The 15,999-nt window shown below is 31.8% G+C and overlaps 4 protein-coding genes across 8 annotated transcripts; 2 read left to right on the top strand and 2 right to left on the bottom strand.

Moving 5' to 3' along the window:
* Nucleotides 1–538: 538 nt before the first annotated feature.
* On the bottom strand, nt 539–4,611 carry LOC108454905 (protein LOW PSII ACCUMULATION 1, chloroplastic). Of its 3 annotated transcripts, none has more exons than XM_017753540.2 (5): nt 4,240–4,611; nt 3,105–3,677; nt 2,959–3,009; nt 2,542–2,689; nt 1,187–2,036 (listed from the first exon to the last, which is right to left on the bottom strand). In XM_017753540.2, the coding sequence occupies exons 1-4, from the start codon at nt 4,452–4,454 to the stop codon at nt 2,548–2,550; spliced, it is 981 nt and encodes a 326-aa protein (XP_017609029.1). In that variant the 5' UTR covers nt 4,455–4,611; the 3' UTR covers nt 1,187–2,036; nt 2,542–2,547. The 3 variants fall into 3 exon arrangements, with proteins under 3 accessions (XP_052886296.1, XP_017609029.1, XP_017609020.1); XM_017753531.2 differs by having other exon boundaries at nt 1,187–2,400; nt 4,240–4,606; XM_053030336.1 differs by having other exon boundaries at nt 539–2,689; nt 4,240–4,607.
* LOC108454939 (photosystem I reaction center subunit IV A, chloroplastic-like) lies at nt 600–1,505 on the top strand. Its single transcript, XM_017753583.2, has 3 exons — nt 600–866; nt 1,021–1,086; nt 1,183–1,505. Exons 1-3 carry the CDS (start codon nt 600–602, stop codon nt 1,285–1,287), a joined length of 438 nt encoding a protein of 145 aa, XP_017609072.1. The 3' UTR covers nt 1,288–1,505.
* A 193-nt stretch (nt 4,612–4,804) lies between the features above and the next one.
* Nucleotides 4,805–5,888, top strand: LOC108454924 (glutathione transferase GST 23-like). Its single transcript, XM_017753561.2, has 2 exons — nt 4,805–5,224; nt 5,329–5,888. The coding sequence occupies exons 1-2, from the start codon at nt 4,862–4,864 to the stop codon at nt 5,695–5,697; spliced, it is 732 nt and encodes a 243-aa protein (XP_017609050.1). The 5' UTR covers nt 4,805–4,861; the 3' UTR covers nt 5,698–5,888.
* Nucleotides 5,889–6,259: 371 nt separating this feature from the next.
* Nucleotides 6,260–9,918, bottom strand: LOC108454931 (monothiol glutaredoxin-S10). Of its 3 annotated transcripts, none has more exons than XM_053030337.1 (6): nt 9,518–9,918; nt 9,291–9,364; nt 8,070–8,144; nt 7,536–7,562; nt 7,018–7,080; nt 6,260–6,497 (listed from the first exon to the last, which is right to left on the bottom strand). In XM_053030337.1, exons 1-6 carry the CDS (start codon nt 9,790–9,792, stop codon nt 6,385–6,387), a joined length of 627 nt encoding a protein of 208 aa, XP_052886297.1. In that variant the 5' UTR covers nt 9,793–9,918; the 3' UTR covers nt 6,260–6,384. The 3 variants fall into 3 exon arrangements, with proteins under 3 accessions (XP_052886297.1, XP_052886298.1, XP_017609062.1); XM_053030338.1 differs by having other exon boundaries at nt 6,260–6,502; nt 9,518–9,896; XM_017753573.2 differs by lacking the exon at nt 6,260–6,497 and having other exon boundaries at nt 6,634–7,080; nt 9,518–9,896.
* Nucleotides 9,919–15,999: the final 6,081 nt, after the last annotated feature.

Below are 15,999 nucleotides of genomic sequence, written 5' to 3'. Positions count from 1 at the left end.
GGTCACCTTATTTTCAGTTATGCATCCACATAATTCAAAATTAAACCCACATACCAATGGCTATTGATTTCAATATTTAACTTTTGAAATTCCAGAAATAATAAATAAAAAGTATAATAATTTATTCAACTGTTCAACTTAAAAAAACATTTTAGTTTTTTATTTAATTTTTCATATTTTTAGTTTTTAAATTTGTACTTTTATCAAATCACCTCAAAATAAAAGAAAAAATTAGTATTATTTCTCTTTGCTGATGTGTCAGTTAAATTAACGAAATAGTGATTTAAAAAATTTAAAAAAGACTAAATATTCAAATATATCATTCAGAACAATGAAGATTTGCATAATTTTATCAAATGTTAATTTGTTTATCATTTTTTTGTTCATCAAGTATTTATCAGATTGTGAGGATGACTTCTAAAGACAATGTACAAGCAAAAGAGATATGGTGCATAGGTGGCAGCTCCCTAGTGGAGGAAACGATTTAGTCCACTTTCACAAGATGAGATAATCCTGGGAAAATCCAAATTTCCCTTCCACAATTTTTCTGCCACACTATCCCTTTGTTACAGACACAGAAAAGATCAAAGCGTGGAGACATGGCTAGCTGCTGCAACATGGCATCGGCTGCTTCAGGTTTCTTGCTAACACCCAATGTTTCTGCAGGGACTTCTAAGACCAACAACAACAACATGGTGTTTTTCCCATCCAAGACCAACAACACCTCAAGGCTTGTTGTGAGGGCAGCTGATGAGGCTTCACCACCACCACCCTCTCCAACCCCAGCAACCACCACTGCACCACCTGAAGGGGGTGAAGCTCCTAAGCCTAAGCCACCACCAATAGGACCAAAAAGAGGCACCAAGGTTAGCTCCCTCACATGTAGAATATATCTGCAGAGATGATGTAGGGAAAATAAGTAAACATAAATCACTCTCAGTTAAGCTTTGATCATTAAACAGGGAATCAAAATTGTTACTATGAACAAAAAGTTTGATGAAATGATGTTCGATATGATAGGTGAAGATTCTTAGGAGGGAGTCCTACTGGTACAACAGCTATGGATCAGTTGTTACAGTTGACCAGGTCACTCTTTCTCTCTTTCTTCTTCCAGCTCCATGTGCATGCATGCATGCATGTATGAAGGAACTATGGATCTAATTTTGTTTCCATTTGGTGCAGGATCCCAAGACTCGGTACCCAGTTGTGGTTCGATTCAACAAAGTTAATTACGCCAATGTATCTACCAACAACTACGCATTGGATGAGATTGAAGAAGTTAAATGAGTCACTGTTTCATTTTGTAATAATTTTGGGTTTCAATGATCCTATGGCTAATATATATATCGTCTTCCCCCCTCTATCTGGCTTTGAGCTTGTTTCTACCAAAAACGACGTGTACAATACTATCATCTTTCTCTTTATTTCTCTCATTTATTAATGCCTTACTTTCCTATGTTATGTTTCAACACATCAGTGACAAAATTGGTGATCATCTGATAAAACCCTGAAAGGTTCTTTCGGTGTTATACTGTTTTTTGTTGCAGTTCAAAACAGTGTCTGGATCCAATTGTGCTACAAGTGTAAAAGAATAGAGCACCTTCCAGACTCATTTTGAGTGTACCTTTGATGCTAAACAATGTTTGAAAAATATAATTCCTGTTCGGGTCGACGTTTTATGCATAAAATTGATAAAAACCCCCTGTCAGACTCGTTTTTATCATCTTAACAGCCGAGCTTCCTCCGAAGGGCATAACTGTTTTTTGAGATCAATTAAGATTTCGAAACAAAAGACCTTCTACTTCCATATACATGAATCATTTAGCAAAAAGGTTCATTCACGACATAGCATGATGTTACCATAGCTACCAACAAGTTACTGCATACAGTATTGGTTCCTCTTGGTTTCTCATTCTGATTGCTTCCGACAGAATGATAACTGAATCGAGGTATCATAGACGACAAGATTAAAAAGTATGTATCTGTAGATAAATAATGTTGTTTTGGGATACAGATAGGGCAGAACCCTGTAAGATCTGCAATAGAACATGAGCAGCAACATAAGATGAGACCATATATATGTGTATGTATTCAGCTTGAAGCAAATTCCTGTTTTGTCATTTTGTTGTTGGACATAGGAAAAATGTAACATTCAGAAATACATAACCTCTTGTTTCCTTCTGTTTTGCATAGTTTTACAAGAAGAAAACCGGTCCTGGTGATGATAGGCGTTGTTACAACTAAACTCAGTAATTAAAGGAGGCAGAAATGATAACATTCAGATTATACTGCACAATATTTCATTGTTTTAGGAACAAGAATCCATAATGTCCCCTTCTTATATTCCCTTACCCTGGCATTGTTTCACCATCTCATTCCATGTAGATGAAAACTTCATTTCTAAACAAGAAAATAAACCCGAATACTCTTTACAGCATTTGATTATAATATGAAACATATATATAAGTAAAATAAAGAATAAATTAGTACATACTGCAACTTAATGTGAAAACCTATAAACATATAGAAAGGTAAACTAACCTTCCTTCAAAGAACTCTGCCATCCATTCCATCAAGAAGACCTGACCATAGTCCCTTTACCGGTGGCAACTGAGCAACAAGAGCATTCCAAGGAGGGTAACCAACACCACTTCCACGTACACGACCATCCAAGCGCAGAGATAAATAACTATATAATGAACACCACATAAGTAAATTTCACTAACATGGGGATTTCTATTGACGATTTTCTAAGCATTTGTTCTGTAGTTATCAGTTCAAGTTTATAGTTTGCTCGTTTCCAAGGTTGTCTAGAGGTGCAAGGGAAATGATTGATAAACACCTAAAAGTAAGGTCATAAGTGAAGAAGTATTCATTTGTAAGGTCTAAGAAGGCATGTCTCTTTATATTCCAGGATTTACGAATGAGAAAAAGATGGTAAGGGGGAGGAATCCTTACACAGGAGATTCAGGGGAAATGCCAGCCAGTTTCTTTTGTTCATCCAACCACCTGTATATAAAGTTCAAACAAAGATATATCAGATAAGACAGAGAGAACATGAAAACTGCCAAATAAAATGATCATTGCTTTGCTCGGAATCTTACTCGGTCCACTCAGAAACATAAACCGGGGCCAGTTGCCAAAGCCTCTTTCTTTTCTCAGTGATCTCTTTCATGTCTTCACTCTCATCAAAGTCGAGACTAGGTGAGTTTCCATCTGTAGCGAAAGGAACCACCAGCACTCCTCTTTCGAGAAGACTCTCAGTGAATGGCTCACTAAGTTTAAATGACTCTAGGATAAACGATGCAGGGCCAGAACATATTACAAGACGAGCAATTCCTCTCAAACTGCTAACTGAAATGATCTTATTTTGATTCACTCGGAGCTTAAGATTGGAAAGGCTTTCTTCTCTTGAGAGTCTGGCTAGTTGCGCATTCTTAGCAGTGTTCTCCCTGAAATACAGAAATGCAAAGATAGATACTGCTCCAATGTCTATGCCAAGACCTGTTAAAATATCGGGAACTTCGGATGATCTTGCAGGATTGGTTAGAGAAGCAATTAACTGCGTGGTGGCTATTAATCCTCCCAAGGAACCACTCGCAATGAATGCGAGGTAAAAGAACATACGCACAGACCGAAAGGGAGACAGAACTTCACTCCTTATCTTGGCTGAAGAACTGAGAACACGTACAGTTATTAACAAGCCTCACTTGTAAAATAAAATTAAAAGCATTCAATAAAAAGAAATCAAGTAAAAAATTAGCCACTGAAACTCCATCATGGTGCATCTAAATCCATTGGACTCACCAACTCATTTTAGGAAGAAATGTGTAAAACCAAGCTATCATAAAGTCTTATCAGACATCAATGCAAAAGCTAAAATCAATCTCATCTTAATAATCATCAACATGTGACAAAAGACTCGTGTTCAAGACCTCAATTTACACTAGTCTCGAGTTAGATCCTTAGACAACCCCTATCCCTACCCCTTATTAGAAAATAATCTTCAACATTCCCTTGTTCCATATCCTCCTCTCCCTCCCTAACACCCCATTTTCAGTAACATCTTAAGCTCCAAAAGTCTAATATTCTCAGATTCAATTGAAGAAAAAAAATTTGCATCAAAATTCTCTCAACGGATTTCGAAGAAGAATCTCCAAAACCCATAAATATGAGTACAAAATCAGAAGAAATTAAAAAGAAATACAATTAATGAGAGAGAACTGAGAAGAAGAATACCTAACTTGTGAGGAGGAAGAAGGCTTATTAGCAGCTGAGCAAACGATGGTAGGGGAGACTGAGACTGATGATGGCTTTGCATGAAATCTTGTACTTATATTAGACAGTGCATTCTTTCTATAAACGGGGTTTTGGAAGCAAAATCTGAAACTACTATACTTTTGTCTAAGGTTTGAGGGGCCAATAATGTAACAAAATTGTGCCATGGAAGCCATGGCCAGACAGCAACCTGGAACTTGGGGGGAGTTCTGTTGGTTTGGTTCGTTACATTCATTTCTTACAGTTAAACACTGGCGTTTCTTGGAGAGATGTGATCAATAAACTGCCACGCTCACCAGTTGTTGTCTCTGAGTTGCCCAATTGTCTTTTTGGGTCTCGTTTTTTAGACCCTAACCAAAATATTTTGGACCCTTTATTTCGACCAGGACCAGAACCAGGATGGACCTATTTAGAATATTAACAGTGCTAAATTCTGAGTTATAGCCCATTTTCATGGAAGCTTCAGCGAAGTTGCAGCATTGACTAGTCTTTGTTACGTAGGGAAATGTCATATCTTAGAAAGTCTTTGGTCATCTAAGAAATTTTCAAGCCAAAAACTTGGACCAAATATGCGAACATTGCCATGGCAGGGAAGCAAAAACATACAAGAGTAAAAAATCAATTGAAAATGGGAGAATTGAAGGTTTTAGGGTCTTGGTCGAGTCCATATGGATTGAGGGTACAATGGGCTCTGGGACTGAAGAGTGTGGAGTACGAATACATAGATGAAGATTTATTAAACAAGAGTGAGATGCTATTGAAATATAACCCAGTTCATAAGAAGATCCCAGTTCTTGTTCATAATGGGAAAGCAATTGCAGAATCGGCTGTTATTCTCGAATACATCGAGGAGACATGGCCTCAGCAGCATCCTTTGCTTCCTAAGGATCCTTATGAAAGGGCTATGGTACGGTTCTGGATCAACTTCCTCGACAACAAGGATAAGGTAAATTAATTTAACTGCATAAATCAACTGAATTAAAATCCGGGTTTATGTTATTATTCATGCTTGTACAGTTGATAATGTGAATTTCAAATGAAAAATTGCAGGTAGCTCCATTCATAACATTCTTCATTGGGGTTGGGGAGGAACACAAGAAGGCAGTAAAGGAAGCAAAGGAGTTGCTAAAGTTGTATGAAGAACAAGTGCTTGGGGAGAAGAAATATTTTGGTGGTGAAGAAATAGGGATGTTAGATTTGGCCATGGGGTGGATGGCCTATTTTGGAGCCATTGAAGAAATAGTTGATGTCAAAATATTGGACGCAGAGACCTTCCCTCGATTGCATGCATGGATTCAGAATTTCAGGGCCCATCCTGTGATAAAAAACAACCTTCCGGATCATGATCGACTGCTGCAAAATTACACAGAGAAAAGACAAAGGTTTCTTGCATATTCACCACACACAGAAAATGCTTAAATTCCTAGTATTATATTCTATTTGTATGGCTATATATAAGCCACTTTTTTTTCTTTTTTTTTTTTGGCTTTCTTTTGCTTGTTGAAGCTGATAAACTCTTTTTTTATGCAAGTTTGATTATTATTGTGACAAAATTAAGCTTGGGACAATTGATATTAAGGCTATAAATGAATTCTGCTTGAACAATCAAATTTTTATTCATGTTCGTTCAATTAGTTTATTTGTGATCCATTCATGTTTAATAAGAATTTCTTTTTTGTATGAAATTATTAGTTAATATTTTTTTTGAGAAACCAAAGTATTTTTCATGTCCATTGTATGATCCATAGAGATTAATTTTTTTCAAAGTTCATGATTGACCCTCCCAACAATGTCACATTCAAGGTTCGAACTTGTGTAAACATATAATTGAACATATCACGAACAGTTTTCATAAATAACAAAGAAACAAACAATCAAACATAAATAAATTTTATCATGAACTATATATCGAACGCTCAATTCATTTATTCACATTTGCTTTATGAACTGTTTCTTCAAGTGTGCTTGCAGGAACTGGGGATTTCAATAAGGATGTGTGAGAAATTTCATTTGATACTATTTCCATGCCTAATTTTGGTGGACAATGTGTAACATTGAGGCATTTGAGGTAAATATAGACGATGACAAAAATGGAAAACAAGCCCACTAGCACCAAGTTTTCCATGGTAACATCCAAACAGAACATTTAAAACCCATTCTACATGAAATACAGGCACATAAAATCACGGCATCCTCGACCTTTAAACCTTCCCCGGTTTCTATCCTACAAGGCAATGATCATGTATTATCTTTCTACGTTCGGAAAATCCTAACCTAAAACATTTTTATCTGTCATCAGAAGAGAAGAACCCATCAATTCTTTTCTTAAGAAAGGAGGAAAAAACTAATTAAATCTTTTAGCACAATAAATTCTAAAAGTAACCATTTACAATTAAAACAGTACCTTAACAATGCTACCAAGTACTTGTAAACTGCAGTCTGCAACATTATTTTCGATTCATTTCTTCTTTTCCAGGAACTCATGAATCACTAAATCCTACCGGTTAAGAATTTGGTCATATTATCAAACATGGTTCACATGGGATAACATGCAACGGTTTCATACTTTTAGCATCTAGTTTGAATAAGGAGATTTTAAACAATTAACTTATGGGGTTCTGAAGTAAATAAATATAATAGAATGGAACATATCTGCTTAAAGAGAAGGAAAATGGCGAGCCTTGTAATAGGATCTGAAGTTTGCCACAGGATCATATCAAATGAGCTAGTTTTCCTTACTTTTAGCGGTAGCTTCTGACAGCAAAGGTTCCAGTTCTCCTCTACGATATAGTTTGACAGTATCTGCAGCAGAACATGAAGCATCAATAACTGAAGATCTATTCACTCAAATTCTACAACAAAGTGTCTCTTACTCCAAAGAAACCCAAGTTACTCGAACAGAAAGAAATGAAAAAAAAAAAAAACCCTCTAAGGTCACTTCAAGAATCATGTTGTACATCCAATTTTAAGAGACAATGATTAGAGAATTTACTTTTGACTAAAACCAAAGACAAAGATTAGAAAACTTGAAAGATTCTTTTTCCCCACTGGATGGCAGGAATGAAAGAATCACAAAATTCCGAGTACCATAAAATGGTGTATGACATTATTAGGAAATGTCTAGAGTTTAACGTCTTATTTTGGAATCTATTTATGTCAATTCATTTAGCAGTTAGACAAATTCCAGGCTATTAAAAGACGCAGCAGGGCCTCATTTTAAAGAATGTATCATTCAAGAGAAGAAAAAGCATGAATACCTGTACAGCCACCGATGTGTTTACCCCCTGTGCAAAGCAGATACAGAATTATAGCATCAGTTATACTTTTATAACCAAGGAAAATTGCTAACTGTTATTTCACAGGTTACTTTAAACAAAGTTCCTAAGGTTGGAGTTCAAAAGTATCACAAAGCAGGCAATGAGCACGATAATTTTTCCTGTCACTGCAACTTCTTTTAGAATCATAACAAAAAAAAGGGCTGTTGTTTCATAAGTGATTCTTTTAACCAGAACTTGAACCGGAAAAAAAAGAAGCCATTAACAGGTAAGCCAAGTGCAAAGTCATGATGCTCAAACTGGTTTTCTTATTAAGCTATGACCGACTTCTGTTCTGTTGGTAAGAACAACCTGACAAGACAGCCTTCTACTTCATCCTTTCATGGATAGTAAACATTAAAGATAATAAATGGACTGGTAAGGGCTTTATACATATAAAGCAATAAGCCATGCATACTGTTTTACAGTCAAGGGAGTTCTATATCTGTTACGTAAATGCTAATTCAAGAAACTTACCAATAAAAACATTTGGGACAGTGTGTTGCCCAGTAAGCCGCTCCAGCAACTTCTGCACTTGAGGCCCTTGGGCACCTGAAAAAGATAGAACTCTTTAACAAGCAAGATCAATATTACGATGTAAAGTAATTGACTGCGTGGTCCAATTTGAGATATTAAACTTCATTCACAAATTCTGTTGAATTTGGAGAATAGAAGCATGAATTACAACCCAGAAACAACATTCTTTTGAATAAGATAAATGTTATATAAACTCAATTTCCAGCTTTCCAACCACTTTTTCCAAGAGAAAGTATCACATGGTGATAAAGTGATCAATTTTTACTTACTGTTATGATTTCAAAGAGGTTACAAATCTGAGACTTTCATAATTTCAATGGGTTTTAGAAGCACAACGAAGAACTACAAGACACTCAATTTTCATTATAACTTCACCTATATGGTGAACTTAGCCTCTGGAAGACCTTAGCGTTCTTCATTATTTGTTTCTTAATTTAAGCAGAAAATAGACCAAACTTTCAAAGTTGAGATTTTCTAGATTCACATTATTCATCCTCATTGCATTCAACATCTCAGCCTCAGGTTATCAGTCAACTTGGCTGAGGCCAAACAGGTAGAAGCAAGAGGGCACACTCACAAGGACTCTTCAAATGAAACGTCCAGCCATCTTCACTGAATCACATTTATTAAGACAAATGCATTTCTAAACTGTATGGAAATTTCAAATGCAGCAAGAAATCAAAAAGCACTCTTTATCATCATTGATCAATCCAATGAAGTTACAAAAAATTAAAAACAAGGTCAAGGTGAACCAAAATAGCGTCTTTAATGACCGGGGTTCAGACGTCTCCTCACATCACCACAAGTCACCTAGCGTATGCTTAGGTAAAAAAAACTGTCTTCTTTGGATACAACCCTCAAAGTTTTATCATCCGACTGCCCTCCCTCAATATGAACCAAAGTAGGTGCACCTTTGGGTAACAAAGGTGGGCCTATAGGTGCCAAAAAGGAAATATGTTTCCTTTGATGTAATTGATGCAAGGGTAGGCGTGGTGAGTGGTGACAACCAAAACTCGGTATATGCAGTGATGTGGAGAGAGTCTAAATCAAGGGTCATTATAGTATCTCTACAACATTTGGTAATATTGAGTAACCTAAGGGGAAACACACATTTTATAGCATAAACATAACAAGAGCAAAAATTTTGAAGAAAAGACTAACCCATTTCATCCAATTCAATAACCAAAGGCTCCACACCAAGTTTCTTGAACAATGATTTCACCTCTGAAGAATACCTGCAAACAAGGAAAACATTAAAAAAAAAACCCAACTCAAATCTCTCTAAAAAAAAACCGATTCACACAAGAATTCAACAAATTTATTTAATATTTCAAAAAAAAAAAAAAGAACAGATGAAACTCAGGAGATTAATCGATATTTGAACTCACGAGCACCAAGACTTAGAGTATACAACAACTGGGTTACTAGCCACGGTCTTCTTAACACTCTCCTCAAGCCTTGACCCAAATGAAGAACCCATGCTTCGCACCAACATGGGTTTACATTGCTTCCTGGAGACATGGATGCCCAAACTGAAGCTGGTCGATGTTGAAGCTCTGTTGCTTTGAATACGAAGAAATTCGTTGCAAGGAAGGTGTGAGAAAGAGGCAGGACGGTCTAGAGGAACATAGCTGAGGTTTGGCAGATGAGATGTAATTGCCATGGTATTTTTATTTTTTTTTCCTTTCTGGTTATTGTTTGTTGAGATTGATCTGGTGTCGTGTGTTTCAGCAGCTATTTTTGGAATTTTACTCTGTCCTTTCGTTATTATTGTTTTCAGGTTGTGTGGGCTGGGCTTTCGGCTTTGCTTGCTCATTCTCGCAAACCAAACTTTTACTTCTTTTTTGAGACTTGAGCCTTAAGTAGCCTTCTTTTCCTTTTTTTTTTAAAGGTAATTTTTTATGGGTTAATATTTGGTATATGGAAAATATTTTTTTATTTTATAAGTAATTTTTTTTAAAAAAATTTAGTATTTATTTGGTATAATGAATTTTTAGTCCTTAAATTTAAAAAAATATTTTAACTTTTATTTAATTTTTTATTTTTAACCCTTAAATTCACTTTTTTTTGTTAATCACTCAAAATGAGTTGAAAAAGTTAATATTTTTAACTTTGTTGATGTTGCATACATGTGGATTGTCACATGATGACACTTCAGCATCTAATTAATTTTTAAAATTTAAAATTTCAAAAAAATATAAAACTATTTTTAAAAATAAAAATATTCTTAAATAATTTTAATTTTTTTAAAAAATTAATTAAATGCTTATGTGTCATCTGCGTAGAAAACCACGTGTATGCTACATTAGCAAAGTTAACAAATGTTAACTTTTTCATCTATTTTGTGGTAATTTGATAAAAAATGCAAGTTTAAGGGCTAAAACTGATAAAAAAAATTAAATAGAGGGCTAAATAATTTTTTTTGTAAAGTTAGAGGATCAAAAAAGTCTTTACTCCTATTTTTTTAATATTTTACTATACCACGCTTATTAACCCCTAGCCCTATTTGTAGAGTTTAAAAATCCTATTGATAGCCTACTACATATTTTCCTTATTCTTATTTGAGGACGGTTAAGGATAAAATTCAAGATTTTAAATAATATTAAAATGATTTTAAGAAGTTAGTTGTTCAAACATTTATTAACATTTTATATTTTTAAGAGCGCAAACTAATATTTTATATATATTATCACTAAATTAATTCTCCTTAATAATACTTTACTCGTTTAACCAATAATAGTAAGGTGAGATTTAGGATTTATGATTTGAGACTTAAGATTTTAGAGTTTAGAATTTTAAAATTTAAGGCTTAAAATTTATGTTTGGATTTATGATAGGTATTGTAATTTAAGATCTAGGGTTTTAAGATTTTAAAGATGCAAGGTTTAATATTGGATCAAGATTAAAGATTAGTGTTAGGTTATAAGGTTTTTGGCTTCAGGTTCTTTTATTGGGTGAATAATGTAAAATTTTGGTTTTTGATATTTAAGGTTTGTGATTTTAAGGTTTAGATTTTAAAATTCTAAAATTTAGGGTTTAGTGTTATGTTAGGATTTATGGTTAAAATTAGGATTAAGATGTAATTTTAAGGGTTAACTTTCAATTATTAGGTGAAGAATTTGAGATTTTGGTTTTTAAGGCTTAAGTCTTATGATTTTAGGTTTTAAGATTTATGATCATATAGATTTTAGGTTTAGGGTTTTTAACTTTGTGTTGGGTTAAGATTTAGGGTTTTAAGTTTAAGATTAGTGGTATGAAGTATAACTTAGGGGTATGAGTTTGTAACTTTAGGGTTTAGTGCTTTGGTTGAATTTATGGTTCATGTTTTTGTATTTAGGGTTTAAATTTAGAATTTATTGTTTTATATTTATGTCTAGTGTTTGGATTTAAGATTTACAATTTTGGATTTAGAGTTTGTGATTTTAAGGTTGAGGGTGTTGGGATTTAGGATTTATTGTTTATGAGTTTATAGTTTGGGTTTTTAGATTTAGGGTTTATGTTTTGAATAATAATTTTTGAGTTTAAGGTTTAGGATTAATATTAAAATATAATATTTGGGGTTTAGGTTTAGGGTTTAGAGTTTTGGTAGAGTATTTAATATATTGGTTTTTGGTATTTAAGGTTTGTGTTTTCAGTATTTAGAGTTTTGGCTTTATGTTTTAGTTAGGACTTGATGTTTAGATTTAAGGATTGGTTTAATGTTTAAGGGTTTATGTTTAAAATTTAGAGTTTTGATTTTTATGGTTTGGTGTTTTAGATTTATTCTTCAATATTTAGTACTTAGTATTATGGTAGGTTTAGGTTTTTTGGGTGTAGGGTTTATGTTTATAATGGATGGTTTTTGGTTTTTGAATTTTTGGGTTTAGTTTTAGTTCATGGCACATGATTTATGATTTTGGGGTTTAATATTTAAATGTTTATCACAATGTTTGAATTCTAGACTTTTAGATTTAGGGTTTAAGATTTTAAAGTTTAGTTGTTGTCAGATGTCTTGTCATATCTTTGTCCGTACATGGATGCCTTGAATTTTTATTTACCGCCGATCTTGAAAGTCTGCTTGAAAGTCTTCTTGACTTTCCACGTGGTCTTTGTTTTGTCTTTATCCTTCTTGGATGTTGTCCAAGTTCCACGTTTTTATTTCATCCAAGTGTTTTTTATCTTCTTTGACTGCTGATAAATAAGGACTATCAATCTTTTTTTGAATAATCCAAATTTGATATGGTTGATAAAATCGCTCTTTTTTAGCAATGCCAATAAGACTACTTATTTGGATATAAAAATAGTAATAAAAATCATCTTATTAGTTCTTCGTTTTTTGCTGTTTTAGCTTTTAAAATACATCCCCAATAATTTTGTGATGCATCAGTTTCTAAAATTAATTTATCACCTTGTTTTGGTAAATAGACTTTTGGGGTATAATTTATTTCTGATTTTAATCTCTGTATAATCAGCTTTTAATAATAAATCATGTGTTTCATTTTCTTTAGTTATTTTTTCAACTAAGAATTGTGAGAATTTTGTAAGAGCTCGTCTAAAATTTGCTCTTTGTTCTAGAATATGAGTTTTTCATATTTCATTAATGTATTTATAAATTTCACTTGATAGGCCTAGATTATAAAAATCTTTTATTTCTGGAATTTGTTATTGTTTCAACAAATTTTCTGCTCCTTTTATAACTTCAGAATAACTAGCTTAACAGAAATCCCATTATTTACTAAAGAAAAAAATTAAGAGAATTAAAAAGAAATATCCTCAAGTTAGATATATACATTTAGGTATAATTATGATAACAATTAGAGCTTTATTCAGGAAAGGACATGATATACCCATAATAGCAGTTTTATTAGATAAAAGATTTGAAAACCCAATAAAAGCACTTATTGGTGGTATTCAGTCTAATTTACACACTGGTGTAATAGGATTTAAACTATATCATCATTTACCATTTTCCATAGATAAAAATCTAGTAATATTATCAACAGAAAAAACTTCTGTAGAAATACCTTTAATAGAAAACCATAAATTTATATGTGATAAAGGATTTAGACCAATAAGAAAAGAACAGATTAAACAACTAGAAACAAATCATTGGTTGTTTAAAATTCTAGAAAATAATTTTAGTGAAGAACCATTAAAATTATGGGAAAATAGTCCAAGATATTGTGAAATAAAATTAAAGAATCCTAATAAAATAATTAGAATCAAACCTATGATCTATACTAAACAAGATATAGATGAATTTGATATACAAATCAAAGAATTACTAGAAAAGGATTAATAGAAAAATTAATAGTCCACACTCGAGTCCAGCTTTTATAGTAAGAAACCATGCTGAAATAAAAAGAGGAAAAGCTAGAATGGTAATTAATTATAAAAGACTAAACCTAAATGTATATATTATGAATAAAATATTGAATTTGGTGGTAGTTTATATATTTATATAAACTCATTAATTATTTTCGTTAGGCCTTTGTGTGTTAAGACAAAAAATATAATGAGCGGTTTTAGGTACCAAAGATAAATAACATGGAAGAAGCAGATTGTTTATATAAAGATAAAACACGCAATCATATTATGCATATAGATTTTAAATAATCCCATATGTATATATTTATATAAAATCTAAAAATGGGAATTAATAATTAAATATTAGATAATATATTATAATATATATTATTATAATATTTAATTATAAAGATATTTTAATTAAATCCTATATTAACGTCATTATATTATTTTATCAATTCCAATAGCTCTAATTGGGTTTTCATTAATTCTCATTTTTCTACAGGAATGACTTTTTCTCTACAACTACTTGTGGTAGCTCCAGTATCTAATAAAGCATGCAAAGAATATGTTTTATATTCTCTAAATTGAAGTGTAATTTCTATATATGTATAATATTTCCTATGTTGGAAATTTGAAAATGTAATAATATCATTTTTTCCCATTTTTATTTGTTGAATAATTGTAGTAGATTGTATTTCTTCCATTCTAGTATTTCTAGAATTTCTACTAGGTTCAGTGGAAAAAATAGGTATTTGAACTGTTTTCATACCTATTGGTGTTGTTGAATTTGTGCTAATATTATCTTCCTCTTCCTCTATTTGAGAATTAGAGGGTAAGACTAAATTATCATTTGTATTTGTTATAGCATTATTTTTAAAATATAGTCTATCTCTAGATGACATATATTCTATAGTACTTACAGGTTTTGAAGTACTTGCATCACTTATTCTATCAATCATCCAATCTTTTGGTATTGACAGATCTTTTAGATGTAGTAATTTTGGTTGTATCTCTGTGGTAAATTTATTGGGTTCAAATAACTCAATTATTTTATTATTAATTTCTTTAATTTCTACTTTTGCCGTGTTGGTATATTCATTAATAGAAATACAACTTATTGCTAGATCTTCTGCTAAATCACTAATTTCAGAATTTTTTGTCTGAATTCTTAAACATAAACATTCTTCTATTAGAGGATCTGTAATAGATATAAAATAGTTTGGTTTAACTTTAAATCCTATTACACCAGTGTGTAAATTAGACTGAATACCACCAATAAGTGCTTTTATCGGGTTTTCAAATCTTTTATCTAATAAAACCGCTATTATGGGTATATCATGTCCTTTCCTGAATAAAGCTTTAATTGTTATCATAATTATACCTAAATATATATATATATATATATATATATCTAACTTGAGGTATTTCTTTTAATTCTCTTAATTTTTCTTTAGTAAATAATGAGATTTTGTTAATCCACCTCTAGTATCTTTAGCATTTGTGTTACCACTAATTTTTCTATATGTCTTTGACTCCATATTTTAAACTTAGATATTTTATATATTTTTCTTTAGAAATATGATTTTTATTTATTTTTCTATTATAAATAAAATGTTTAGAATTTTTATTTATTGTTTTATATTTAGGGTTTTGATTTTATAGTTTAGAATTTTTGGATTTAAGATTTAGGATTATTGTTGGGACATAATGTTTAGGGCTTAGTGTTTAGTTATTGGATGGGGGAAGGTAAGTGGTTTTTGGAATAGGGCTTGTTATTGTAGGGTTTAAGATTAGTGTTAAGAATGCTAATGGTTTAATGTTCAGTGGTTGGATAGAGAATTTAAGATTTTGGATTTTTGGTTTTTTACGTTAAAGCAAATTTAAGGGTTTATGATTATGTTTAAAGTTAGTTTTCAAATTTTAGGGTTTAAGAGTTTCGTGTTTTTGTATTTATATGATTTAGAATTGGCTTTTAGTTGTAGTTAGGATTTAAGATTTTTTTAATTTCGAGTTTAAGATTTGAAGTTAGATTTTTTAATATAGTGGTTTTTTAGAAAAAAAGCATCTCAATGCCAACATAAAAATGCGGCACAAGTTTTTCACTAATATCATGGATGACATCATCTAGTACTTGTCTTATTGTTATAAATTGAGATTTAGAATATGTATGATAAATCGTTGAGCATTTTCATTTGATTAAATAATAAAAATATTAATATTAAAAAAAATTAAAACGTGTATGAGAACCTTAATAAATTTTCATTTCATTTTAAAATTTCAGCAAAAAAAACCATTAAATAGAATGAATAGGTAGATAGTTACTTATCGCTTATGGGATATTTAGTGCTTTCTCATTCTGTGATTCTAATAGAATGTAGTTCCTTGTAATGTAATTGATGAGAATGTTATTATTGTAAAGTTACTTTATGATGTTTGGTTCAAATTGAAAATTATCGATCAAAATCTCGAAAAAAAATTAAAACAATACATTTGTTATACTCAGCACTTTCTTAAAAGTTGTATTCAAGTATTTTAATATTTTTCAATAATTTTTATCATCAACAAGTATTTAAATTAAATG

The sequence above is a fragment of the Gossypium arboreum genome, chromosome 7 (genome assembly GCF_025698485.1).
Source record: "Gossypium arboreum isolate Shixiya-1 chromosome 7, ASM2569848v2, whole genome shotgun sequence".
Classification (NCBI taxonomy): Eukaryota; Viridiplantae; Streptophyta; class Magnoliopsida; order Malvales; family Malvaceae; genus Gossypium; species Gossypium arboreum.
This window is presented reverse-complemented; position numbering and strand designations above follow the sequence as displayed.